Raw genomic sequence first — 26,789 nt, 5'->3', positions numbered from 1 at the left:
CTGATTCTCTCATTAGCAGCTCATTGCAGCCAATCGCGTGCACTGTCATAGTAGGACAACCTCGGCCCTCTGTATTACATTGGGCATAAATCTCCTTAATAGTTATATTAAAATTCTAGTTATTTGATGACTTACCCTCACAATTTTAGGGAGTTTTCATATTTGCTTAATATTGTACATGAAGAAGAGGATTTTAAAAATTTTGAAGACCTTGCAGAACAAGATTTCAGTGCAACATTCTTATTATATTTACATTTGACAGTTACACTAAAAATTATCTTTGGTAATACAGAACTAGTGCCTGAGTAGATATTTACTTCACACTAAATGGAAGCACAAAATAGCTTGCAACCACTGAACTACAAAATATTTATCTGTAGACATATTTAAAATACTTAAGTGCTTTAGAAAAATAATGAACATTTATATATTACAAGCACTGACTTAAACTCTGTGTAAGCTGTTCAGTCATAATAAGGTGGACAATACACATTCATATCATCTTCATCTGAATGGGGTAACATAACACAATAAAATATTGCATATTTTACACATTTATAGAAGTCAGAAAAAATAACTTATGAAACAGCTCAATTTTTTCTATGAAATATATTTCTCTGCAACAGTCATATGACATTGAAGGCGTCATTAAATCACCGTATTAACTAAATAATTTAACACTATAGTAAACACTAATGGTAACAGTATGTTACAAGATTGCTTCTCCACAGACTGACTGTAATTTCACCATTAAAAATACACTTATTTAAATGCTCAGCTTATAATTTCTGATGGAAAGATTGATACACATACTGCTAACATCTAAACACAGTTGGCTGAGTTACAGTTTTTTGGCCTGCTATAGTTGCCAGTCATGGTCAACAGATTCCACATATATTTACTATTACTACACTGGATGATATATTTAACTTCAGACAGCAAAGTGTAAGAAACTGATTTTATTTCTTGTGAAATACACTGTAGGAGAGTACCACCTCGATGCTATCATTTTAATTGACGTAATTGTCACTACAGAAAGATTGTGTCACAATGAGAGAAATGTAAATGTTCCTTTGATAAATTCTATTTCAATGATCATAAAATTTCTGGCTGAGATGTGAGCTAAGTTGGTACAGTGAATAACTGTAACGATCAAGGGTCTGAAATCCTGTATTTTCATTCACCTTTGTAACTCTGAAAATGCTTAGTTGTAGAAAATCTTGAACTACTGAAAAATAAAAAAAACTGTGAACAGTCATTAAAAGATTTGCATTTCCATTGCTCCTCTCCCTTGAAGCAACTCTTCCTGCTTGGAGGAACTGGATATGTAGGATCTGATTATTTGAAATGATCGAGTGTGCCTTCAGCCAGAGTTTGAATTGGAATAAATAAATTTTACTATTCAATAATAGTACTTTGTTTCTATTCCCATATACATTGGTTTCAGACCATTTTACTGGAATGCAAGCATATTTAAAAGAATTTGTTCTCTTCTCAAAAACCCAGCCAACATTTCAGATTTTAGAAAAATGGCAAGTAAATTCATTGCTTTTTCTTCGCATGATTGCATAGCAATTAGTTCATTTTGAGTGCTACAAGTCGTGCACACTCTGTAGGAAAAGGGCAATCTCTGTACTAAAAATAAAGATATGTTCATAGCCTTTCAATTTAGTGTTTCATCTGGAAGTACATGTTTTTATGTGAGATGTTGAAATAATTGCCCCTTCTTTTTAGAGGGTATTTATTCTTGCAAATAACTTTTACTGAAAGCCAAGGTATAATTAAATACAGTGACTGTACATTTTAAAAATAACATCTTTGTTTGCAAGATAAAATTTAACACAGATGCTTAACAGATGTTATGTAAAATATCCTTGGTAAGCGGAACAATAAGTATAGCTTTTCTTTTTAAGCTTTTGTAAGTCACGTGGTAGGTGTTGTAAGTTCTTGTTTATGTTTCCTTAGAACTGTAATGCCAATTGTCCCCCGTATTTTTCTTAGAAGGTCAATCACATCTGCTGTACTCATGGTCTCAACATTTTCATCATTAACCTGAAAATAACACATAAGTTATGTTAATACATATTACTTTTGAGAGAGAGAGGGGGCATGGAGTGGGGGAGCGGGCAAGGAACAAGCAGATAAAACCAGCAATTGCAAAGAACAGATCTTTATCACAGTGACATTGTGAAAAATCCTCACCTTGACATTGAATTGCAATTCTTAACAGTGAAATTTTATTTTTTGTCACATTGGTAAATGCTGAGCAGTAATACAAGCCAAGTGTCAACAATATCTCCAGAGCAGATATTTTTTAAATATCATTCTATAGCATTTTGTGTACGTTATTCAAACAAATAAATTGTAATACCATGCTGTCATTAAATTCTTCATTTTGAATGATTTATCATCATTGTAATTTCATCCAAAGCTACTAAACATTTCTAAGAATAGCGTTGATTCATTTTCAACACTCAACTGGTAGGAAGCTAGATTCAAATGTGACCCCCCCCCCCCCCTCCTCTTGAAGGTTGTCCACATGAAGAATGTCTCAAAAATTGTAACTACTGAGAAAGTGGGTATAATATGGTATTAGACAATCGGCTATTAAAACTATATGAAAAAGCTGAGCTAAATGCATTTCAGAAGGAAAAGTAGTTATAACAATATTATGAAAGGGATAGTTGCTACTCACCATATAGCGGAGCTACTGAGTTGCAGATATGCACAACAAAAATCCTGTTGGAAAGTGAGCTTTCAGCCAACAAGGCCCGACAAAAAAAAAAGAATCTTGGGCATCTGAATCATAATGTTGGTACATTCCTTCCTGGAAAAGTAGTTATATTTTACATGAAGACTCAACTATGAGAAAGCGTTGTGCCAGACAAGTGCCACATTTGATTTGTTGAGTGTTATGCAAAAGTAAAAACAAATCTCTCTGCAGTTTTGGACCATTAAAAGAGGAAAAGATCCAATGGATTTTGTGTGTATTGTGAATGATACTTTACTCCATCACTTATGCAAGAAACAAAACAGGAATTGCAGCCTGTGACAACACCGAAAGAGGCAAAATCCATTTCATCAAGGAGTCGGTCTCCGATTTCCTTGCAAAAGATGAGCAGTAACTGGTAAATGCCTTGCGAGGTCTTTGAATCAGTGGAGTGGGAAAAACAGTAAGAAGAGATCGTGACTGCAGTAGTGGAAAAATTTTTTTGGCAGTACAGTGTACCTACCCACTCTTTACTTCAGTAGTGGGGAAACTGATAGAAAATATGAATGCGAACTCTGTTCAGCAGATTTGCCACTCTTTGACTTCCACTTGTTCTCCTGCCACCCCCCCCCCCCCCCCCCCCAAAACAAACCCACTAGAAAACACTTTGGGTTCAGTGAACAGAAGTGTGGCAGCTGAGCATGGGTACTCTGCAAAGTTTTCAGTGTTGAACTTTGTTGCATTTCATAAGTTTATACTGCTGCAAAACACCAAAAAAGTGCACCAACCAAAGAAAGACAAGGTCAAGAAGTGAGGGCAGTTTTTATCTTAAACTGCCAAGCAGAGAACTTTTTTCATCTTGCCCTTATACGTGTTGGTTTGACACTATGCATTACCACATGAGCAGAACAAATGGAGCAGAAAAATAAGTGCATCCACTAAAAAGCTATTTGGTTACAGGATACTAGAAGATGAAACAAAGATTACCCTGACAAAAGCCTCAAAATGTTAGGTGAGGAACCAACTAAGACTCTGGCTGACACACACATAGTGATGGATGTTTCACCACCAGGCCAGGCCACTGTGTCAGGTTTGAGGATCTGCTGTGGCTACCAGTAGCCTTGTGGGACTCTAGTCAGTTTCTAGAGAGGTTTGTGAAATTCGTTTTTGGGATAATGTTTGATTATATTGCTTCTGCAAATCGGATATTGCTGCACTTGCAAAAGCAAGTTATTTCTTAAAAAAATACATTGTAGTGAGAAAGGAGCAAAGGTCAGGGAGCATTAATGGCATACCTTCTGGGATGGAATAATGACAATATTATGAAATTGCTACTCATCGTATAGCAGAGAAGTTGAGTCGCAGACATGCACAGCTAAAAGACTACTTGACACGTAAGCTTTCAGCCAGTAGACTTTCTTCTGACATAAACACACACACACACACACACACACACACACACACATTCACATTCACAGCAAATGCAGCTCAGCACATGACCACTGTCTCTGACTGCAGCAGCCAGTGACTGTGTGTGTGTGTGTGTGTGTGTGTGCGTGTGTGTGCGTGTGTGTTTGTTTCGGAAGAAAGCCGTCTTGGTGAAAGCTTACTTGTCTAGTAGTCCTTTTGTTGCGACACAATATCTCCACTATATGGTGTGTAGCAATTTATAATTTCATGATATTGTCAGTGACATACCTTCCGTTTGATGTATACCACATTTATTTGATGGTGATTTTAGTTTCAAACTTTTATTATCTTCTTCTATTATGATTTGCTTGACATGAAATTGTATCTGTATTTCCTGAAGTAGCAGTTTGTAACTGCTGGGACTCCTGATCATAATAATGTCAATGTTGCTTAATATATATTGAACCATCATTGTAGTGCTGGCCTGTTTTACTTATTGAGGCCAAAGATAATGTCCTCAAAAGAATAGCTGCATTCAATCCCATTTAAAACACTCATGGTGCTTCTATGCAACTTTGTACAGTCTGTCACTGCTGCTTGTATGTCGTCTGCCACATGTGCCTGTCACCACTAGATTTTTTTACTCATTCAATTCTCTTCAGTTACTTTTCTGCACAGGTGGATCTCAGTTGTGATATTAAACCTTGTATGAGCAGTAGTGTCATGCTACAAATATTTGCTTTAAGGGTGTCGGGTTGGTTTCAAGGTTCAAACACTGTCTGCAAGGTTTGTTTTTTATTGAGTGCCACAGCCACAAATTAATTGAAGGATGTTTTCATTTTTCTACCTGGCTGTAATAAAATTACTGTCTTTAATCAGCTGATTTTGACTGTTTGCAGATACTAGTACAAATGACAGTGATATTATCACAACCAGGATGGAAAATGGAATTGTGTTTCAACTGTCCGTCAGTGCTGTTGATGAGAAATTTTTACTCTGGGTTTAATGTTGTTTCAAAGATCTTTGTGGAACCCAGATACATCTTCAGTTTTTGATTAATTCTGTGGTCTCTGTTTGCATTGTTTTCTTTTTTCTTTGCTTTCTTTAGAGTGCTTCAGATGCCACAGGTATGAACATTCCCTCTACTTTGTGAAGAATGCTATCAGTGCTGGATAATAGTTGCACAACATTATTTTCAGACACCTGATTACGTTATTCACTCTTCAATTTGATTTATTTTCTGCATTTAACAGTTTAACCTATGTCAGCCCTTTGATGTCTTTGCCACTGTTTATCTCAGTTTTATTTTCAAGTATTCTTTTCTGTTCACACTGATATGCCACTGATTTATTTTGTTTCCCTTGTTGTGTTAACTAATTTTATGCTACTATTTAATTCTTTATTACTTAGTACAGAAATAGAAAATTTTGGGTGGAATACATCTTATGGAGGAATTGTTGAGCAGTAGATGTGCATATAAATGACAATTTCAAGAGGAATATGTGGCTGAGACATCTCTTCAAGTTGTCGGTTGGGGTAATTGCTTGTCGTGCAGGAGAAGGAGCAGTTTAAAGGAAGAAAGAAGTACAATGAGTAGTGTTACAAGTGCTTTCAGTGATGCAGTCATTAGAGATGCAGCACAAGCTCTGATAGGACAATGATGGGAAAGGAAGATTCCCCTGTCCTTTTCAAAGAAACTATTGTAGCAACCAGGAAAACCTAAATCTGGATGGGGATTTGAACACCATTTCTCCTGAATGAGAGTTCATCAGTGTCTTAACCATTGCATCATCTCAAATGGAAGGTGGTGTGATAGGACAAATGGAGACTACGAGTAAAACAGCAGCTAATTCTCAATGACGTGGTTGCAGAACCTTACCATTAGAACTCGATCACCAGCCTGCAGGCGACCATCCTTGGCTGCTACACTGTCAGCATAAATTGCACTTATGTAGGTATGTTGCCCATTGCCTTGTAGACTGAATCCTAATCTGCTGTTCCAGCCGCGTGTTAGCTCTACCATGAATATCTGAAAATGTAGTAGAAAATCAAAATAGTTGAGATTTTAAAATAGACATATTGATGAGAAGTGAACACATGGTGGAATGAAATCTGATGTTTTTCTATTTTTCATGCTTTAAATGATAGGACAACGTTTTCTATAATTAATCAAAAAGAATTGTGTAAGCTATTTTAATACACTGGTGACTATGACACTCAGTACACTATGTCAGAATCATGCAGAGTACATTCCTAGTTGTAAAATTTAACTATTTTGTGAGCAGCCATAAGAGCTGAGTGAAAGATCAAGCAAAACAATGCCCAAGATGAATGTTAGCAAGAGAGAAGAAGGCCTGTCTGACATTGGTCAATAGAAGAAAAATGTGGAACAGTACTCACTCTCATACCAACTGAAGAATGCTGCTGAAGCTGTAGCTTTTAGGATTTAAAAAAATTGTCATGAGAAACTCGGCACATACACATAGAACAATCGGATAATTGAAAATCCTGAAAGGAGTAAAACCAACAGCTTGAACAGAAAAGATATTGGGGATGCAAATAAGGTGTTAACTTGTGTTGTTCAACTGAGTACTCAAATTGATGAATGGTTGTCTTTTCAATACCAGTGTTTGAAAGAGGGTACACATATTCGTACAGCAGACAATCTTATCAACATGGATGCAAGTTTTCAATTACTTGCCAACCGGAATCCAGCACTGGCTGCCATTAAACCAAAACAGGGAAAAGAAGAACTTCAGATTCATGTGCTGGAGAGAAAGAAAATTCATTCCAAAAGTTGGATTGAGAGTATCACAAAACTTTAGAAAAGGCTTAACTCTTTTATAAGAACCAAAATTGATTACAAATTTAGCTCCATGTTAAATAATTAAATTCATGCAGGCTTTACCGGCAGATCTGTTGCAAATACACTTCTCGGGTTTACCTCTGGATTGTATTGCATAAATCCCACAACATTTCATCGATGCAACTGCTCAACATCTTTAGGAGGTGGTAGTTGTTGCTGTAACAGCAATAAGACAGGACTGATGGTAAACGCATGGCAATGTCAAAATTTATCAGGCCAATAGCAGGCAATACTCGTGGCAGGAAGATGCTCGCAGTGGGAGCCACAGAAAGGCCTTCTGCGTGTGCGCTGTGGGCAATGACTGTGGTGCCAGACAGTCCTGTCGTTAAGAGCTGAAATGAAACTCAGCCGTGTGTTGTGTCAGGTCATGAATCTGAAGTTCTTCTTTTCCCTGTTTTGGTTTAATGGCAGCCAGTGCTGGATTCCGGTTGGCAAGTAATTGAAAACTTGCATCCATGTTGATAAGACTGTCTGCTGTATGAATATGTGTACCCTCTTTAACAATACAACCCCATAGAGATGACACTGCAGGTAAAATTTCAGTCTTTTCACAAAACACGATGCCCCATGACCAGGCAATACTCTGCTATCGCAGGCTTTATCAGGTTGCCACAGGCATGTGTGATGCAGTAAGCTCATGGCTCAGCATGGTTGCCCAATATAGGATTTTCCACATTGGCATGGGGTCTTATACACACCACATTTCCTGGGGCCAAGGTCATCTTTGACCGAGCACAATATATTCCTCCATTTTGCAGTGGCGAAAAAACACAATGTCATGCCTTTTGAGAATTCTTTCTATTCTTGAAGACATGTTGCCAAAATAGGGCAAGGACACCAATGTAATAGGTTTGTCTGCATCTTTATTTACATCTTTGCTTTGAATTTGCTTAGAACGGAATGCATGGTGTACCTGTCTATAGGTATAGCCATCCTGTTGGAATACTGTTCTTAGGTGTTATAGCTCACCAGGTAGACTGTTTGTATCTGAGACCATGTGTGCTCTATGAACCAAAGAGTGCAAGTCTCTTCTGTGTTGTGCAGCATAACAACAACTTGTGGCTTGCTTTGATGCTGTATCATTATTTATGAAAATACCTCTGCAGGGCTTGTTAGAGCTTATCAGCATTTAGTCTGAAAAAGACATTGTGGCATTGTTTACCCACATGTTTAAAGGCCACATGTTGTCATCACCCTGGGCAACACAGTCATGTCGTACGCTCTTTGGGGCACAGAACACATGTAGTCTCAGATGCCGACAGTATACCTGGTGAGCTACAGCACCTAAGAATGGTACGTCAACAGAATGGCTATCCCAGTAGACAGATACACCAGGGCTGTAAATGAAGATGTGGAGGCACCCATTGCAATGGCGTTCTTGCCCTATTTTGGTGGCACGTCTTCAAGAATAGAAAGAATCCTCAAAAGGCATGACAACAAGTGTGTTTTTCAGTGACCAGCAAAATGGAGGAATTTATTGTGCTTGGTCAAAGATGACCTTGGCCTTAGGAAACATGGTGTGTATAGGAACACATGCCAATGTGAAAAACCTTATATAGGGCAGACATGCCAAATCATGCAAGAACGTTGTCACACGTGCATGGGGCAACCTGATATGTCAGCTGTAGTGAAGCATTGCCTAGACATAGGGCATCACATGTTTTACGAAAAGACTGAAATTTTATCCCCAGCATCTTCTTCTGGAAGGCCACAAATATCCGTACAGTGGACAATCTTATCAACTGGGATGCAGGTTTTCAATTAAGCACCACCTGGAATCCAGCACTGGCTGCCATTAAATCAAAACGGGGAAAGTAAGAACTTCTGTTTCATGACCCGATGCAACACACTGCCGAGACTTAATTCAGTTTTTAACCACAAGAGTGTTCAGCAGCACTATGACTGCCACAGCACATGTGCAGAAGGACTTTCTGCAGATGCCAGCAGGGGGGCACTAGGAGCACTGCTTTCCATTAACTGCTAGCCTCTTTCCACACATGCGTATTGCCAGCTCCTGGCCAGATGAATTTTGATGCTGCCATCCAATCATCATCAGTTGCATCTTGCAACAGTAACAGTAGCAACCACCACCACCACCACCTCCTCTTCCTCCTCCTCCTGAAGATGTCAAGCAGTTGCATCGATGAAATATTGTGGGATTTACACAGTACGATCCGTTGCAAACCTGAGGAGTATATTTGCAATTAAAATAATGTGAGCAAAAATCAAGTGTTTCAAGGTGAAAGAAACGATGAAAAAAGCAACACTGTAAATTATGAAATAATGTAAAGTAATAGAACTAACTGTGATGAATTTTGTAACAATGAAATATTGTGAGGTAATTGTTGAGCAAATATAAATATGTTGGTGGCAGCAGCCATGTGGGGCTAGTTATAACGAACTGATTGTATCTTTTCTTCTTGCACATTGAAGTGAAAACTGGGAGAATTAGTGTCTCAGTGATTAATCAAACACCAGAACAACACATCTTGCGACAAGTTAAGTACCGCAGTTTTATGTTTAACATTACTGCCTCCATCTCTAGCACATAGTATAAGGATGTGGATTTTGGTACCATGAAAATCACCTTGCTGGTCTTATTTAATATAATTACTGATTCTGAATATATTTTGATGAAATATAAATGTTAAAAGTCTCATTATGTGTCCGACCCTTGATTATCAGCATTGCGACTGCAAAGTGTGACATTGTCAACACGTATTTGAAATCCTTTACTAAATGACTTCTCACACCAGACGGGTCTCATAGTGTCCAATAAGTATATGATAGAGGTTTAATAAGTGGCAGTTTTTTTTAAGGGAGAGAATACTGAAAGCGGAAAAAGTAGTGACTGCCAAAGTTAATATGCTAATGCTTATTAAAGGCCTTATTCTAACAGAATTGTACAGATGAACACCCTGTTGATGAGTAGCAGCACATGGTTTACTGATGACATATATTCTACAGCATGTAATGCTTTTGATGGTGAGTAACTGAATGGCCATACCTGATCGCCTGGTTCATAATCAGCTGGAAGGTGAGCATCTGGTGCCCTTTCTGCTTCTGGTAGACAGTGCAATCCATTTGTGGGACCATTGCCGTCTTCTGGTGTGAAAACCACTCCCTTCCATTTCAGCAGTCCCCCAGCACCTGCCCCTGAAGTTCCAGTACCTGCACGATCTGACTGATTGCGATGCCCTGTAGCATCGACTGCAGACTGGTATGCTGGATTACGGTAACTGAATGCAGTACTTGTGCTTGATGTAGATGAGAGTGGTGGCATGCTCATGGGCTCAACAGAGTCAGTGGCTAGTGGAATTATGTCACCGCCACCACTACTGCTGCAGCAACTGCTACTAAAACACAAAATTTGAAAATACCAATAGAGGCCTTGCTGTAAGATCATGTCAAATATATTTTACCCTATTTGCTTTCAGTATCTTCATAAGTGGAAAATCAGTTTGAAAGTGGAAAGTGGGTAAGTGCAGCGTGTTTTGAGGTGGACTGGAGGAGTGAAGAACAAAGGAAATAACTGCAGGGTGTATCAAAAAGAATCATCCAATTAAAAAAATTGTAACTATTGTGTTATGTGAGATATGTGCATGAACAATGTATTGTTGGAAAGAGCAAACTCGCATGTATTACATGGTTCCTGCTACGTAGCAGCAGTGAGAGTCCATTTCAGTTCTAGTGAAAATGGTGTCGGGGAAATGGAAAGCGTTTTGTATTCTATGTTTTGTGCACTGCGGGCCAGTAATAACTGTTCAGCGTGACTTTTGTACTAGGTATGGTGTGGTGTGGATCCTCCTACAGCACAGAGCATTAGATGATGGCATGAACAATTCTGAGAAACAGGTTGTTTTTGTAAAGACGAATCACCAGGCCGTCCCCAAGTGTCTGACACAGAGATTGAACATGTCCGCCACAGTTTCACAAGGAGCCCACAAAAATCCATTTGCTGTTCAGCTTGACAGCTCAACATGAGAAATGGAGAAATATTCCTGTGATCCACATTGCATCCAACATTAAATGAAAGAATTCACTCCATGACGGTAAAGTAGACTTAGGCTGTCATTTCATATTTGCATGATTGCTTTTGCATGTCAATAACACAAACTTATTTGGAGAAGAACATACTTTTGGCTTCTGTCATTGTATACTGCTTGAAGCTGTCTACTCAGAACACCAATACAGATAGTATAAATTAAACTGTATAGATAAAAAAAAAATCTACTCAACAAGTAGCTGCAAAACATACACATAAAAGACTGTTGTAATTGTTAAGCTTATGGAGACAGTGGCGCTTTCATCAGTTAGAATGGTTTAAGGGGAAGGAAGAGGGGTGAAGGAAAAGGACTGGAGAGGTCTAGGAAAAGGGTCAGATTTTTGGAAAGTCACCCAGAACTGTGGGTCAGGGGAGACTTACCGTATGGGATGAGAAAGAAAGACTGATTCTTGGGGCCTGCATCAGACGAGATTTGAAAACCTGAGAGCTTAATGGTGGAAGACAAGGTAATATTCAGACAGAGACTACTGCTTAAACATCATGCACGAGTTAATAAGAGTGCAAAGCTTTGTGCATTGCACGTAACAGAGGTGGGAGTGGGGTGGTGAAAAATAGACGGGAAAGCAATGAAAGGTGTAGAAAGCTTAAACCACAGTGAAGAAATGCTAAGACAGAAGAAATTTACGTAAATTAAGGCCAGGTGGGTGGCGAGAATCAAGGACATGTTGTAGTGCTAGTTCCCACCTGTGGAGTTCTGAGAAACTGATGTCTGTGGGAAGAATCCAGATGGTGCGTGTGGTGAAACAGGTGCCAATGTCATGAATGTCATTCTCTGCAACAGGATATTGTGATTTGGCAGTATACACCCTCTGCCTATGCCCATTGATGCTTATTGATAATTTGGTGGTGGATATACCAATGTAGAAGACCGAACAGCGTTTACATAATAGCTGGTATATGACGTGTCGTTTTGTAGATGGCTCTCTCTTTGATAGGGCTATTGTAGGTGGTGGTAGGAGGGTGCATAGGGGAAGTCTTGCAGCAGGGACGGTCACAGGGGTAGGAGCCATAGGGTAGGGAGACGGATGGAGAAGGAGCATAGTACATGACAAGAATATTGTGGAGATTGGAAGACGGAAAGCTATTCTAAGTGTGGTGGGCAAAATTTCAGACAGAATGGATCTCATTTCAGGACATGATTTTAGGAAGTCATGGCACTGTTGAAGTAGCTGTTTAAGACATTCCAGACCAGGATAATATTGAACCACCAATGGTATGCTCTGAAGCTGTTTTTGTGGAGGAATTAGCTGTACCAGAATTGGATGTGATGGACCCTGAAATCTGATTTTTAACTGAGCTAGTGGGATAATTACGTGCAGTGAAGGCTGAGGTGAGAATGGTGGTGTATTGCTGTAAAGAGTCTACCTTGGATACCAAGGCTGTGTGGGATGGAATATTTGACATGGGGTGGATGGCAACTGTCAAAATGTAAGTACTTTTGATTGTTGGTAGGTTTAATGTGGACAGAAATGGGTAGCTGGCTTTTGGTGAGTTGATTAAGGTGAATAGGATTGATGTCATAGGTTTGGAATCAGGTGGGTGCTGGCTAAGAAAATGTTCAGAAGCCAACAGACCATGTATGGGGGGATGTTGGTATAGAGAGAGGTGGCATCAATGGTGACTAGCAAGGTGTGTGGTGGGAGTGGGATGGCATGGATTTCAGATGATCCAGGAAATGGTTGGTATCTTTGCAGGGGAGTCTTTGTACTATGGGTTGCAGATGTTGATCAACTATGGCAGGTATACGTTCGGTGGGTGCTTTGATTCCAGCACCTATAGGACGGCCAGGATGATTGGGTTTGTGGATCTTAGGATGAAGGTAAAAGGTGAGGGTGCATGGTTTGTGTGGGGTGAGAAGTTCTATGGATTGAGGTGTTAGTCCTTGTGAGGGGCCTGAGATTTTAAGAAGGGACTGCAGGTTAGTTTGAATCACAGGCATGGGATGTTGATGGCAGACACTGTATGTAGAAGTGTGAGACAGCTGCTGTAGACCTTCACTAACATACTCCTTTCTGTCAAGTACTGCAATGGTAGATCCTTTATCTGCTGGGAGGATAATGACAGAGTCATCAGCTTTTAGGGAATTCTGCAGAGGACAGATTAGGGTCATACTGTAGGGACCTGAGGAAGGGGCGTGAAGCAATGGTGGGTGTGAGGAAGGCTTGTAAGGGATGATTTTGACATAGTGGTGGTGTATAAAGTTGAGATCGTGGTCTGAACTATTCAACGCACGATTCAATGTGAGGTTTGCTGTTTGAAAGGTTTTGGGATTGGGTTGTAAAGTGATATTTCCAATGGATATTAAGTGTGAAGGAAAGTAGGTCCTTCAACAAAGCAGGGTGATCAGATGCAAGTTTAGGGCTGAAAGTGAGGCCCTCAGATAATACAGATAAGTCAAGAGTGCTTTAGACGAGAAGTTATGCACATTGTACTGTTGTGATTGGTTCTTGGGATTAAGGGTTATTCTTGGTCTGGGAGGCGGAGGTGAAGGCTGTGCAATGTTAAGGAGATTGGCCAAGCTCACCCTGTAGGAGAGGAGTGGTGGTTGATGGTGTGGTTGATGGTGTGGCTGATGGTATGGCTGTTATGGGAGCTGCAGAGGGACAGGAAGGGAAATACCACTGTTCAGGTAGTTTAGGAGAAGATGGGACAGCTTTTTGAGGTGAAGTCTGGCATGTTGTTGCAGTTTGAAATTGGCTTGGCAGATGATACCATTCAAGAAAACATGAGGGGCAGATAACTGCAGGATTTTGTAGAAAGAGAGAAACCTGGTAAAGTGGAAATTTGCTGATGCATATAGGTCACAGATTAGTCAAGGAAGAGCAAGATATTTCCGTACCTGAAAATGTGAAAGAGCCCACCATTTCTTCTGTCTCAACATTTCTTCACTGAACTACCCTTTGCTTCCCTCTATTTTATTTTTCTACAGCTTTCATTGTCTTTCCCGTCTATTTTTCATTGCCGCTTCTCACCTCTGTTACGTACAATGCACTTGGCTTCTCATGCTTATTAACTCATGCATGATGTTCTAGTAGTAAGCTCTGTCTGCATATCACCTTGTCTTCCACCTTTAAGCTCTCAGGTTTTCAAATCTCGTCTGGTGCAGTCCCCAGCAATCAGTCTTTCCTTCTTATCCCGTACGGTAAGTGTCCCCCGACCCACAGTTCTGGGTGACTTTCCCAAAATCTACTCCTTTTCCTAGATCTCTCCAGTCCTTCTCCCCTTCATCCTTCTTCCTTCCTCTTCACCCCTTCTGCCTGAAGAAGGAGCCACTGGCTCTGAAAGCTTGCCAATTACAACAGTCATTTATGTGTGTGTTCTGTTGCCAATTGGTGAGTAGATATTTAACTATCCAATTTAATACTTTTGTCAGTAACTGATTGTTTTCATTGTTATATTAGATAGCATAAATTGACACACAATCCATCAGCTACAGCAGAAAACATTGGATTATATAAAAAATCTCACTGTGATACAAAAATAAAGTTATGTAACCTGTGTTATTACAAATTTACATGTGTCACAAAATATGTCATAAACATGCTCTTATGAACATCTTTTACTCAAAAATGTCTTTCTCCCTCTCCTAGCCTATATTTCAGACCACAGGTAGAATTCAAGAGTGAAGAATGAGTATGTATAGAAAAGTGTGTAGGGTTACGGGAGACCTTACCTGTACCTAGGGCAGGGACTTCCAGGTGCAGGCTCAGGAGGTGGGTCCCCCTCATCCTCTTCCCATTCAGCCTCCCCGCTGCTCCCAAACACCAGACGCGGTTTCCGCGTCTGTGGGGTCAGGCTGCCCACTGCTCCACAGAGATCGAGGAAATTTGGCCTCAGGGGCTTGACAGGCTCTCCCACACTTCCTGCTGTTGATGAAAAGCTGCTGGCATGCCCTCTGGCCCGTGTGGAGTCGGCATCAGCATCGGCACTGCTCGAACATGTCAGTGTGTTGCTGTTGTTTTGTGAGTGCTCCTCAGACGAGTCTGAAGTACTCGTCTGACTCTGACTCGATACCATGTATTTTTGACCAGCTGGCATTCCTAATGGTCATTGAAGAGTATGAGTTTGCATATTTGTCTGATTTGCACATTAGAGAATAAGCTACAATTTTTTGTTATTTATTGTACACTTTTAAAAAACTGAAATATTATTATTTCTAAAAAGTACCAGAAAACGATTGATCTTTTTTACTACAAAGAACATAAAGCAGTATGCATTGGACTGGGTGTGTGGAGCATCCTTTCTGCTATATACACTTTTCTGTATTAAATTTTGCACCAATCACCCACGTGAAGAAAATTTTACAAGATAAAAGTGGTCTAAAGTATGTCATATACACCCACATATGGACAGAAGTGAGAGGGGTTTTCCAAGAGACACAAAGAGGTGTTAGAATGGGAGGTATTCACAAACAGAGTGAAAATAAAAGTGGGACTGTGATACTGTGCTATTGATGTAACCTAAAATCACAATGTTCCTCTGGAAATATAACAAAAACTTATGACTATTTAAGCCATCTATTTTTTGCTCTAATCTTTTATGGTACTGGAATGCAGAACTGGGCTTCATTTTCTCCAAGACATGCATATCATGATCGTTACAAACAACAATGAATGAATCTTCTGGCATATGTTTAACACTAAATACTTTGTCCTGGTATGTGGAATGAGGAGAAAGAAATACAGTGCAAGTATTACAAAGTGTGCTTAAACTGAAATTTCTATATTACTAAACAGCTAACTTGTGGCACAGTCCCAGTTACAGTTGCCTAACAGCTCCAAGGAGCAACAAAAATTTGATTTTCAATATTTCATAAAATTACTGACTGAATTTAAAACTTTAAAATGTTGTCATAACCTACTTGTTAAGAGCTACAACCATGTGTTAAAATTTTAGCACAATATGTCATTAATTACAGTTAGGAACGGTTTATATGTCTTTCGACAACATAACTCATGGCACACAAGTTACCCAGAATATATTCATCCAGTACATTAGAATGAGAGCACTTAGTGTCTTCTGACCAAGCTTTACACTTAATTTCAAACCTCTCAAACCATTTTTTCCCCAACGTTCCCCCCACAAAATGATGAAAGGAAGAAAGTTTACAGCATACTACATTTTCACTGTTCATTCAGTAAAACAACAGCATCAGGTACAATATGTTCACAACATCTGCAGATGGTTCATTCTATTCACAACATTTGCAGATGGTAAGCACATATACCACTGAATATAATGGAAAATTGTATCATTGTACAACACTTACTTTGGGAGATACGATATTTTATACGTCTACATCTACATCTATATTCTGTAAATCACTGTGAAGTGCTCAGCAAAAAGTACTTCCCATTGTAACAGTTATTAGGGTCTCTTCGTGTTCCATTCACATATGTAGTGCAGGAAAAAAGATTGTTTATATGGCTTTGTATGTGCTGTAATTAATCTGACCTTGTCCCCATGATCCCTGCGCAGCGATACATACGGGGTTGAAGTGCTTTCCTAGAGTCAATATTTAAAGCCAGTTCAGTTTCTTCAGTATCTCTTTGACCCTCTGCCACAGGTCAGGGAAATGTGTGACCATTTGTGCTGCCCTTCTCTGTATACATTCAATATCACATGTTAGTCCTATTTGGTACAGGTTCCACACACTTGAGCAATACTCACTCTAAAATGGGTCGCACGAGTGATTTGTAAGCAATCTTCTTTGTAGACCGATTGCTTTTTTCCCAATTTTTTACCTATGAAGTTACGTCTACCACCTGATTTGCCCATGTGATCGTTCCATTTCATATCTCCCCAAAGTTTTACACTCAGATATTTGTACAAGTTGGGTGATCCAACTGTGTCTCATTGATTTTAGAATCATATAGTCCCAAAATTTTTTTTGGTTTTATGAAGTGCACAGAAGGATCTGACAAGGTAGTTCTAGTCTTTTAAGAATTGGGGAAGAGATTTACTGGTGAAGGACTATTTCAATATTAAATGTAGCATAACAGCAAAAAAATTATACAGTTTTCCTGTTGGTAGTTTTATCTACTTCAATGCTGCTGGAACAAGCTCAGTTGAACAATGATGGAAAAGGAATTCAGCAGTGGCCTTGTTGATAAAAAACTGCCTTGGATTCATCTGAATCAGCTGAGGGAAACAGCTGGTAACTTAAATCAGCAAGTTTGCCTCAACTCCATAAAAGGCCAGACTGTGACAGAGTGTCAAACTACATACTGTTTGGCAGCACAAATTTCGAAATACACCATAAAAAATAACTATACATTTATTTACCTCTTGAAAGTCCTCTAAGATAACAGAGAAATTATACTTGGATGTTGCTTAACACGAGGAGAGGAACTAAATCACGTTACAAGAGAAATGATCCAGTGAGAGTGTTAATGAATGACAATGCAAAACTAAAATCAACAGATAATAAAAACTTATGCATAAGAACTTTTTAATTTTTTCTCATTTTTTTTCTTATTCTTACTTTCAAGTGTTGCAGCTTTGTTTTCTGAAGGAGAAGATCTTGTGAGATGACGTCTGCGTGGTGAAGAGCAGGGAGAAGAATCAGCTGACACTCGGCGCAGCCTGCTACCACTGTAGCTTGATTCGCCAGGTGACATCTTTCGCACTGCTAAGTCCGTAAGCATGTCTCTTGCTTCTTTCCTGAAATAAGATGTTAGTTACATGTTGCCATAAAAAATAGCAAATGACATTTATTAATGAAGTGAATTTTCCTATGTATCTTACCTTCAATTCTTTTATAGGATTTTCAAACAATTCTTGTTGTCTTTATAGGATATTCAGTATTTGTGAGACCATCGAACATGCAGTTAATAATAATGAAACTGAACAGAAAACTATTGCAAAAACTAGTGCATGTGTTTTATACTCTAAGCGTTAAATCCTCGTACACCAAGAGGAACATTATCATATGGCTGCCCTTCAATTTATCAATGATCTGGATATCCTTGCCCTCACCCAGATAAAAAGTAAAAAGTGCTGATATGAACTGGAGTACAGTATAATGAAGACCAATAATTTCACTATACTAGAACAGATCAAAGCTCTTCCATTCTGCAGTCATTCTAAATATACTCTCATAGTTCTATGCTATGCTATTATGTTCAAATTTATACTGTGAAAATCAGTTTTATTTTCAGTAGTACTGTTTCATTATTTAACATATATTGTTGATCACTGGAAGCTATGAATATTCTGACACATACTGGCCAATATTTTTGTGCATTCATGAAGATTAATTTAATATCATATAAATTAAAATTTGGAGTAGGTATTAAAATCCATAGAGAAGAAATAAAAACTTTGAGGTTCGCCAATGACATTGTAATTCTGTCAGAGACAGCAAAGGACTTGGAAGAGCAGTTGAACGGAATGGACAGTGTCTTGAAAGGAGGATATAAGATGAACATCAACAAAAGCAAAACGAGGATAATGGAATGCAGTCGAGTTAACTCGGGTGATGCTGAGGGAATTAAATTAGGAAATGAGACACTTAAAGTAGTAAAGGAGTTCTGCTGTTTGGGGAGCAAAATAACTGATGATGGTCGAAGTAGAGAGGATACAAAATGTAGACTGGCAATGGCAAGGAAAGCGTTTCTGAAGAAGAGAAATTTGTTAACATCAAGTATAGATTTCAGTGTCAGGAATTCGTTTCTGAAAGTATTTGTATGGAGTGTAGCCATGTATGGAAGTGAAACATGGACGATAAATAGTTTGGACAAGAAGAGAATAGAAGCTTTCGAAATGTGGTGCTACAGAAGAATGCTGAAGATTAGATGGATAGATCACATAACTAATGAAGAGGTATTGAATAGAATTGGGGAGAAGAGGAGTTTGTGGCACAACTTGACAAGAAGAAGGGACCGGTTGGTAGGACATGTTCTGAGGCATCAAGGGATCACAAATTTAGCATTGGAGGGCAGCGTGGAGGGTAAAAATTGTAGAGGGAGACCAAGAGACGAATACACTAAGCAGATTCAGAAGGATGTAGGTTGCAGTAAGTACTGGGAGATGAAGAGGCTTGCACAGGATAGAGTAGCATGGAGAGCTGCGTCAAACCAGTCTCAGGACTGAAGACCACAACAACAACAACAAAAACATGAAAAGATAAAAATATATGTTGAGATTAATAAAAAATCAATATGATGGCAGGAAAAATGTATCAAGTATTTTATGTGCTGCTAAATTCACATAATAGACATTCATTTTAATGGTGATGAATTCATTCAGTTGCTAAATGTCATTGTACAATTCTAACCTTAAGAGAGGCTTTGGTTTAAATGGCTTCTCCTCCTCAGTTGGTGAAAGAGCAGATACTGGAGTCTGGCTCTCATCACGATACAAACGTAATTTGACAACATCGCCACACTGTCGTAGGAACATTACTGCTTCTTCATGACTCATTGGAGATATATCCACATCGTTTACCTGAAATGGGAAATTGTACAGCTTGTTTTTGTGTCATTTTACATCTCCATAGCCATAACACTGTAGATAGATAAAGTAAGATCAAAGAAAAAGAATACAGTTGTTTCTATCAGTAAGGGACATTTACTCTCTCTAAAAAATGTCTGCTGGCTTTCACAGTGTGGAAACTGCCTGCAGCATGTTATTTCACCAAACTCTGCAAAACACTAACATTAAATGATGATGCCAAATAACAATGAATTTATTATTATGTATTAATGTGCAGCTGGGATAGTCACCCAACTGAAACATGACTCCTGATATCTAAACCTCATTGGAGACAGAGTGTCTTTCCCTTAAATACAAAGAATGCATACCTTTAAAAGACTAAATTGTATTGAGAATTTCACCAAGACAAACTGAATAAAGGGGAACAAAAAATATCATGATGTTAAAAAAAAAAAAAAAAAAAAAAAAAGGAAAGCTGTTATCCCAGCACCGAACACCCTTTCAGGACTTAATGATAAACATACACTACTGAAATTGGGAACAATGGCAAGGAGGAGGATAACTTTCATAGACTGACAAGTTGAGGGAGAGTCAGGGGAGCATTGAAATTTCCCTTGTCTATGCATGCTAAATGAAACAATGATTCTTTATTACTTCCCAGCTTTCAGTTCCTTTACTCTCCCAACCCCACTTTTGTGCTATTCATTACAATTCTTGTTTATCTGCCTCTCAATCCATCTTCACTTCTCATACTTTTCTTCTGTCATCTCTGGACTGAAGCTGACACAGTGATTACCAATGTACTGTGTTTGACTTCATACTCTGACAACTCCCTTTTCATCTCTCTCTCCCATCATCCTCACAATGAGTGTGTCCCTCTCAACCTGTTGCTTGAGTGACCTTCCACTCCTCGTCAATCCTATCTCTTTTTCTTCAGTGACAAATTACCAAAAACTTCCAAAAGTTAGGAATAGTTTTTTTTCCTACTTTTAATGTTTCTGTTGACAGTTCTGAAATTTCACCTCCTGAAGTTAGTTCCAGGCCAACCAGTCTATGTTCTCGTAATTTTACACTACTGTGCCAAACTGTGGCAAACCACAAACTTGACCATCCAGTGCTGAACATGCTGCACACTACAGCACTAATGACTTCAAAAGCTGCTTCACTACATGAGGCATTTGGGTACTCTGTTCCAGCACAAATTTCTCTGAACTGTACAGGTGCATATGGCCTCTGCAGCATAACCTACAGACTATCAATCCCCCTGGCGTAAACCTTTACTAACTTGTTTCCTCCCTTCACTCCCCCACTCCCCCCTATGTGAGCACTTTCTCTCTCTCTCTCTCTCTCTCTCTCTCTCTCTCTCTCTCCCCTCCTCCCCCCACATGCTCTACCCTCAGAACCCTCTTTCATTTTACTGTGCATCCTCTGCATCATCTGGCAGATGACCTGCCTCACACTACCCTGCTACCCTCTCCCTGCCTTGTGCATCCTTCCCTATTCCCTCCCCTCATCCATCTACACAGGCAACTACTCTCACTGCTACCATAAGCGAGTACATTTGGGTATCTGTGTGACTGTGTTTGTGTGAATGTGTGTACTCTTACTAGAATTGTTTTCTATTGCACGTTTCTGTGCATGATACACCAATCCTCTATAGGTATGTGATTGTGTATCACATATTTTGCACATTTTTCAATCCAAAAATACCAGTTTACAATGCAATCACCAAGAAAAATAAATTCTCTCTCTCTCTCTCTCTCTCTCTCTCTCTCTCTCTGTGTGTGTGTGTGTGTGTGTGTGTGTGTGTGTGTGAGAGAGAGAGAGAGAGAGAGAGAGAAGACAGATGTGGTGGAGATCTCAGACACTATCCAAAAGAAAAACAGCATTCAGCATTGAAATAGTAAGAATACAAATAATCCAGATACCATTTGGTCTGCTTAATGTAACCAGTCTTTCAAAGTTTTGGCTGAAAATGTACATGTACAGATGCCTACAATATCTAGTGTAAAGAATAAAGACTGACCGCAACTATCTTGTCACCAGGCCGAATACGCCCATCTGAAAGTGCAGGTTCACGAACTAATGCTCTGACATAGTGGCCCAGAACACTTTCATCCTCCTTGCGCAGAGTGAAGCCCAGGCTGCGGTTCACCTTGGTCAGCACAATATCAAATTCCTGCAACATCCAAAAGATCCAGCCAAATCAGTGAACGTATTTGACAGAAACTTTGTGACCTCACACTTTTTGTAATGATAGCTGTTAGCATGTAATTGACCCATTAAACATTTATTTGAAAGGCATATTTAGTAAAATAACCTCTGAGCCACAAGAAATTAATGTATTTCATTGAAAGACTTAGATTGTTTTTTCATTGGAGTTCCTGATTTAGGTGGGCAGTATTTTGTAAAAGACTTGCACACTGATCTTCATCACCATACAAAAACAATATACACTGATAGTATAACCTTCCTATACTCTTAAGTCACAAACTGCATTAACTTATGGTAAATCGTCCTGTTGGACAGAAATTAAATCGCACAGATATCAGCTTTCTTGGTAATTTTCTGTCAGACATGGTGTCCTAAATCCATAGGGTCAAAATTGTGCAGACATTAGAGCATCATAACAGAACATTTTGAAATAAGGAACTAGTGATTGGAAAAACATTTCATGTGATGTGAGGTCTTGTATGAACAATGTAAGTAAAGCACATTTTTGGAAACTGCTTCTGCTACAGAACAAATGACTGTCTACCACATCGGTGTTGGTGATACTAGTTTGAAAAAAGTTACACAATTATCTGTGATGTGTCCACAGTGGAATTAACTGCTGTTTACAATTAACTGCTGGTTGTCAAAAATGGAACAGAACTTCTTACTGGAACTGTCAGATATATGGTTCAGCAAGGCCGGTAAGCCAAACAGTAAATTGGAAAACTCAAGAAAAGGTTCATTGTTGTGTCAGAGAACTGTCCATTGTACTAAACTGAGAATTGTTCACATGGCAGAATATGCAGGGATAGTGGTTGATCCTGTGGGAGAAAGTTCATCAATAAGCACTCATCAGTTTTCCTGAAGTTGCACACCTCAGTGAACACAGTGTGCAAAGTGAAGATGAAGGTGGAGATTACATACCGTGTAGCAGTTACACCCGTATTATAAACAAAGTATGCAGTCAATGGGGCAAATCCAATGTTAAGTTCTGTTAATTGGTTATATAGTGCAGTAGTGTAGTGCAGAATGTGCCTCCACTGGCGAGCTGAAGGTTTTCCACCAGGATCCTTCAAGAACTGCTACAAAGACTAAAAACAATACCTTTCTTGCTGACCGGGAAATATTTTGTACATACCTGTGATGTACAAAAAGAATAAAATTCATAGTTCCAAAAAAATCAGTGTCATAGATCCTGTAAACCATATGTGGTAATATTCGATACTCTGAAGTGTCGACTGGAGCATAACTTTTTAGGAAAGAATGGGCATCTCGGCAGAAAGGGGAGCTACAGTATAGCCAGTGTAAGAAGATTCCTGACAGCTGCAGTGTGCTAGACACAGCTGTTTTTCACCAAACTTCCCTCAACAAATTACGTAACACAATTTTGTAAATGTCTCTGTGGTAAAGACTCTGTGTTGTCGGAGTTGTATAGATGGCTATTGGTTTTGTCTGCAGCCATTTGCAGTTTATAGCTGAAATCTGGCAACACTACTACCAGGACATCTTCCTTCACTGACTCAAGTTGTAGGCTTCACATTTGGGAGGAGTGAAGTCCAGCTCTCATTGTCTTATCGGATCTTGTGCTCAACCTGTAAGAGGGAAGTGTTTACATGCTGGCTGTTTGTACTGCAGCCTAGGGGCCCACTCCACAAAAATATAAATAAAAACTGATCATTCTGATACTGCTGAGTGGGCCTCCATAAAAGACATAGATGTAAATATTACACATGGGCTTATTTGGTTGGTTCTTCAGTGGGCTGCTGATATGAATTTAGTCAGCCTTCACCTCTCAAAACAACACATTTGCTCATTCCAAATTCCAGGTCTGACACATGGCACTTCAGTTGGCAGTACTTAGTACTGCACATATTCACACCAGAGCAAAACACAGCATTTTCTTTCTCTCAGTCATTTTAACAGAAAACATGTAGGTGCCTATATAGTTGTTTAAAAAAAATATGTAACCTATTTCTACATGAATGTTATTAGAGTGTCATGTAAAAATATGAAGTAAGCTTGTCAAGAATTTTTCAACATGTTTGCTAAATATGTTTCTCTGTTATATATTATGATCACATTTATATATTACACATAATTAAGAATACATAGCCCATGTCCATCCAACATTTATCGGAGTAATGTGTAAAAGTTTGAAGTAAATTGGTAAAAAACTTTTCAAGATTTTTGGTAACAACGTTTCCCCTTTACATATTACATATGGTTTTATAAAGTATAAGCTGGCATTCCAGTACATATATACTGGAGCCCTACTATTGTATGCGAATGCAACATTGTTTCAGACTTCGAAAGCAATCGCTTAAGAACTTTCTGAGATTTACTACTTTGAACATTTTTATTTATATATGTAGAATGAGCTACGACTCTGATTCCTGCATAGCAGGAGTATCAACTTTTTTGTTTTTAAATAGTTGTTCATTGTGATTTTAATAAATCATGTTGAATATGTTAATGATTTCAATTCTTTACATTTTTGATAGCATCAATTTACTAAATTTTAAATTTCAAAGCAATATTTTACAGAATTTAAATAATAAATTTTGAATGCTTTTCATTAGAACACTGATCCAAAATGGTAGTTTTGTGAGTTAGTTATCACAAAAAGTTTCTGTGATGTGGCCTGCTGCAGAGATTCAACCTCGTGGTCCATATAACCTAAATACAGCTCTCATTTGTAATGACGTCACAGACATTGGGATACTAAACACTAATCTTCATTCTTTGGTGCAAGCTACTGTCACTCGCAGTTGCCTATTTACAATTTTTTCAGCGTGCATTTGCGAATTTGTGTTGTCTATGTCGCAGCAGATATAAGGTGCGAGATGTATATGCAGCCCCGCAGTTGGTGGTGGTAGTAGTGGTAGTGGTAGTAGTAGTATTGGTAGTAGTAGTAGTTTTAATCATTCATAGATGGCTTTTATAAGGATACTGGATGTGGTGGTATTACAGTTAACAACAACAAAAATACGTGGTGAATCACCTAAAACTTTAATTGCGAACATTGCAGAAATGGGAAGTGCTATTGATGTGCAGTTTTCACAGAACTGATTTGCAATCAGGGGCTCAAAGTGCATTTTTTGTGCAAACTTACATTCTATAAATGGAACAATGCCTACTGACATGAACAAAATCAAAGTAGGGTAAGTCAGAATATCAGTGGTGTTTGTTGCAGGATTCTAGTGAGAGTCATTTACGAGATATCATTATTTTGAAGAGTTTCCAAACTGACACTTCTATGTTTATTCACCCTGCCTTGTTGTTAGGCATGATGTTGTTATGTTTGCTTACAGTGTGCTTGTGTGTTCCTTGAGTGCACTGTGTCTTGTTAGTCAGTCAGCGTGTGACATTCCAACCAGTAGGTAGTGAGTGAATGATGGGTTTTACCAGTGCAGAAAAAGCAGACATTATCATGGTGTATGGAGAGCGTAGCAAGAATGCAGTTACTGAGCGAGGTGGTGCTGGACTCGTATTCGGGAGGACGACAGTTCAATCCTGCATCTGGCCATTCTGATTTAGGTTTTCCGTGACTTCCCTAAATCACTCCAGGCCGCATGAGGAAGAAGAGTTTGTCAGGCAAGTGCCCTACGCATTCTCCATTCTCCACCACATTTCTCTCCATGCAGAACTGCATGGAAGCAATTGTGAGAATCGTGTTAACTTCAGTACATGTGCATTAAGGCAGGATACTCCAAATGATCATGTACCTTGTTTGAATGTACAGAAGTATCACAGCCTCTTAACAAACCGTCTTCCAAGAATGCTAGAAGATGTTCCTCTGCAGACTAGGAGGAACCTGTGGTGCCAACATTTTGTTGTCCAGCCCATAGTGCACAAAGTACTGCAGCATATCTTCATGAAATTTTTACAAATCATTGGATGGGACACAGAGGACCTGTACCTTGGTCGGCCCATTCCCCTGTAGACTTTTTTTCTGTGGGGAAATGCTGAAAGACATTATCTACAAGGACATACCAACTACAACTGATAATACACAATGCTATATTACTACAGCCTGCTTGGACATCTCCGCTGAAATGCTAGCACGTGTGCAACAGCCATTCCATACCAGACTGGAAGTGCGTATTGCCACTGCTGGTGATCATTTTGAACACAACGTTTGGTGGTCAGTTGTCTTGTTACTGGTCACAATCCACATAACTAATGTATGCACTTGTGTTGTTTTTTATTATGTGCTGCCACAGGTATTGTACAAGTGTCAGTGTGTCAGTGAGGGAACTTTTCAAAAGACAATATCTCGTAAACTACTCTCAGTAGAATCGTCCAACAAACACAACTGATATTCTAATTTCCCCTACTTTTAGTTTGTTAATGTCAATAGGTATGAACTCATTAAAAATTTATGTCTGCACAAAAATATGCTTTCTAGGTATTATTACAATTTGTTGATTGGCTAACAGTCCATTCTGTGAAATCCACACATCAATAGCACTTTCCATTTCCGCAATATTTATGGTGCAAGTTTTAGGTGAATCGTCCTGCACGTAAAAGACTATGTCCCGACTGACTCTTCTCACTCACTGACTCATCATCGTCCAGCCCAGACTGCTAAGGATAAAAATCTGAACTTTGGAGAAGGTGTCAATCTGCTGTAGGCATCGTTTAAGAAAGGACTGTTCAAAATTCTACTACGAAGGGGGTGAAACAGAGGATGAAAGGATACTTGAAAATATGCCGCTACTAAGGCAACTTTGACGCTCGAACTATGAAGACTGGCATTTGCTTTTTCATTCAGAAATGAATAAAAATTCATGCTTCAGCATTTTTGGAAATTCAGCCAATAAGGTAGTAAAATAGTAGATGAAAGTTTTTGAAAATAAATTATTAAAGAACTACTAAAGGTTTTTTAGAGATAATCTATGAAAAAATGTACCAGACCTTCAGAAATAAAAAAAAACATGGAATTAGGGGTTTTTGGAAAATCCACGTCCTAAGGCAGTGAAATAGAGGATGAACAATTTTATGAAATTAGTTCATTATGAAAGCACTTTCAAAGCTAAATATATGAAAATTTGTATTTGGCTACTCTGTTAGAAATAATAAAATAT

The 26,789-nt window shown here is 38.9% G+C and overlaps 1 protein-coding gene across 1 annotated transcript in view; it reads right to left on the bottom strand.

The window, feature by feature from the left end:
- Window positions 1-268: 268 nt before the first annotated feature.
- Window positions 269-26,789, bottom strand: part of LOC124768601 (tyrosine-protein phosphatase non-receptor type 13-like) — a gene marked incomplete at its 5' end in the record, with an annotated part of 256,139 nt that continues 229,618 nt past the window's right edge. The window contains 7 exons of the mRNA XM_047249157.1: window positions 269-2,052; window positions 6,000-6,149; window positions 9,994-10,342; window positions 14,726-15,092; window positions 17,537-17,715; window positions 19,331-19,500; window positions 21,515-21,667. Of these exons, the coding sequence (XP_047105113.1) occupies window positions 1,924-2,052; window positions 6,000-6,149; window positions 9,994-10,342; window positions 14,726-15,092; window positions 17,537-17,715; window positions 19,331-19,500; window positions 21,515-21,667 (1,497 nt within the window). The remainder of the gene's footprint in view (window positions 2,053-5,999; window positions 6,150-9,993; window positions 10,343-14,725; window positions 15,093-17,536; window positions 17,716-19,330; window positions 19,501-21,514; window positions 21,668-26,789) is intronic.

This window comes from Schistocerca piceifrons, chromosome 1, assembly GCF_021461385.2.
Source record: "Schistocerca piceifrons isolate TAMUIC-IGC-003096 chromosome 1, iqSchPice1.1, whole genome shotgun sequence".
NCBI lineage: Eukaryota > Metazoa > Arthropoda > Insecta > Orthoptera > Acrididae > Schistocerca > Schistocerca piceifrons.
This window is presented reverse-complemented; position numbering and strand designations above follow the sequence as displayed.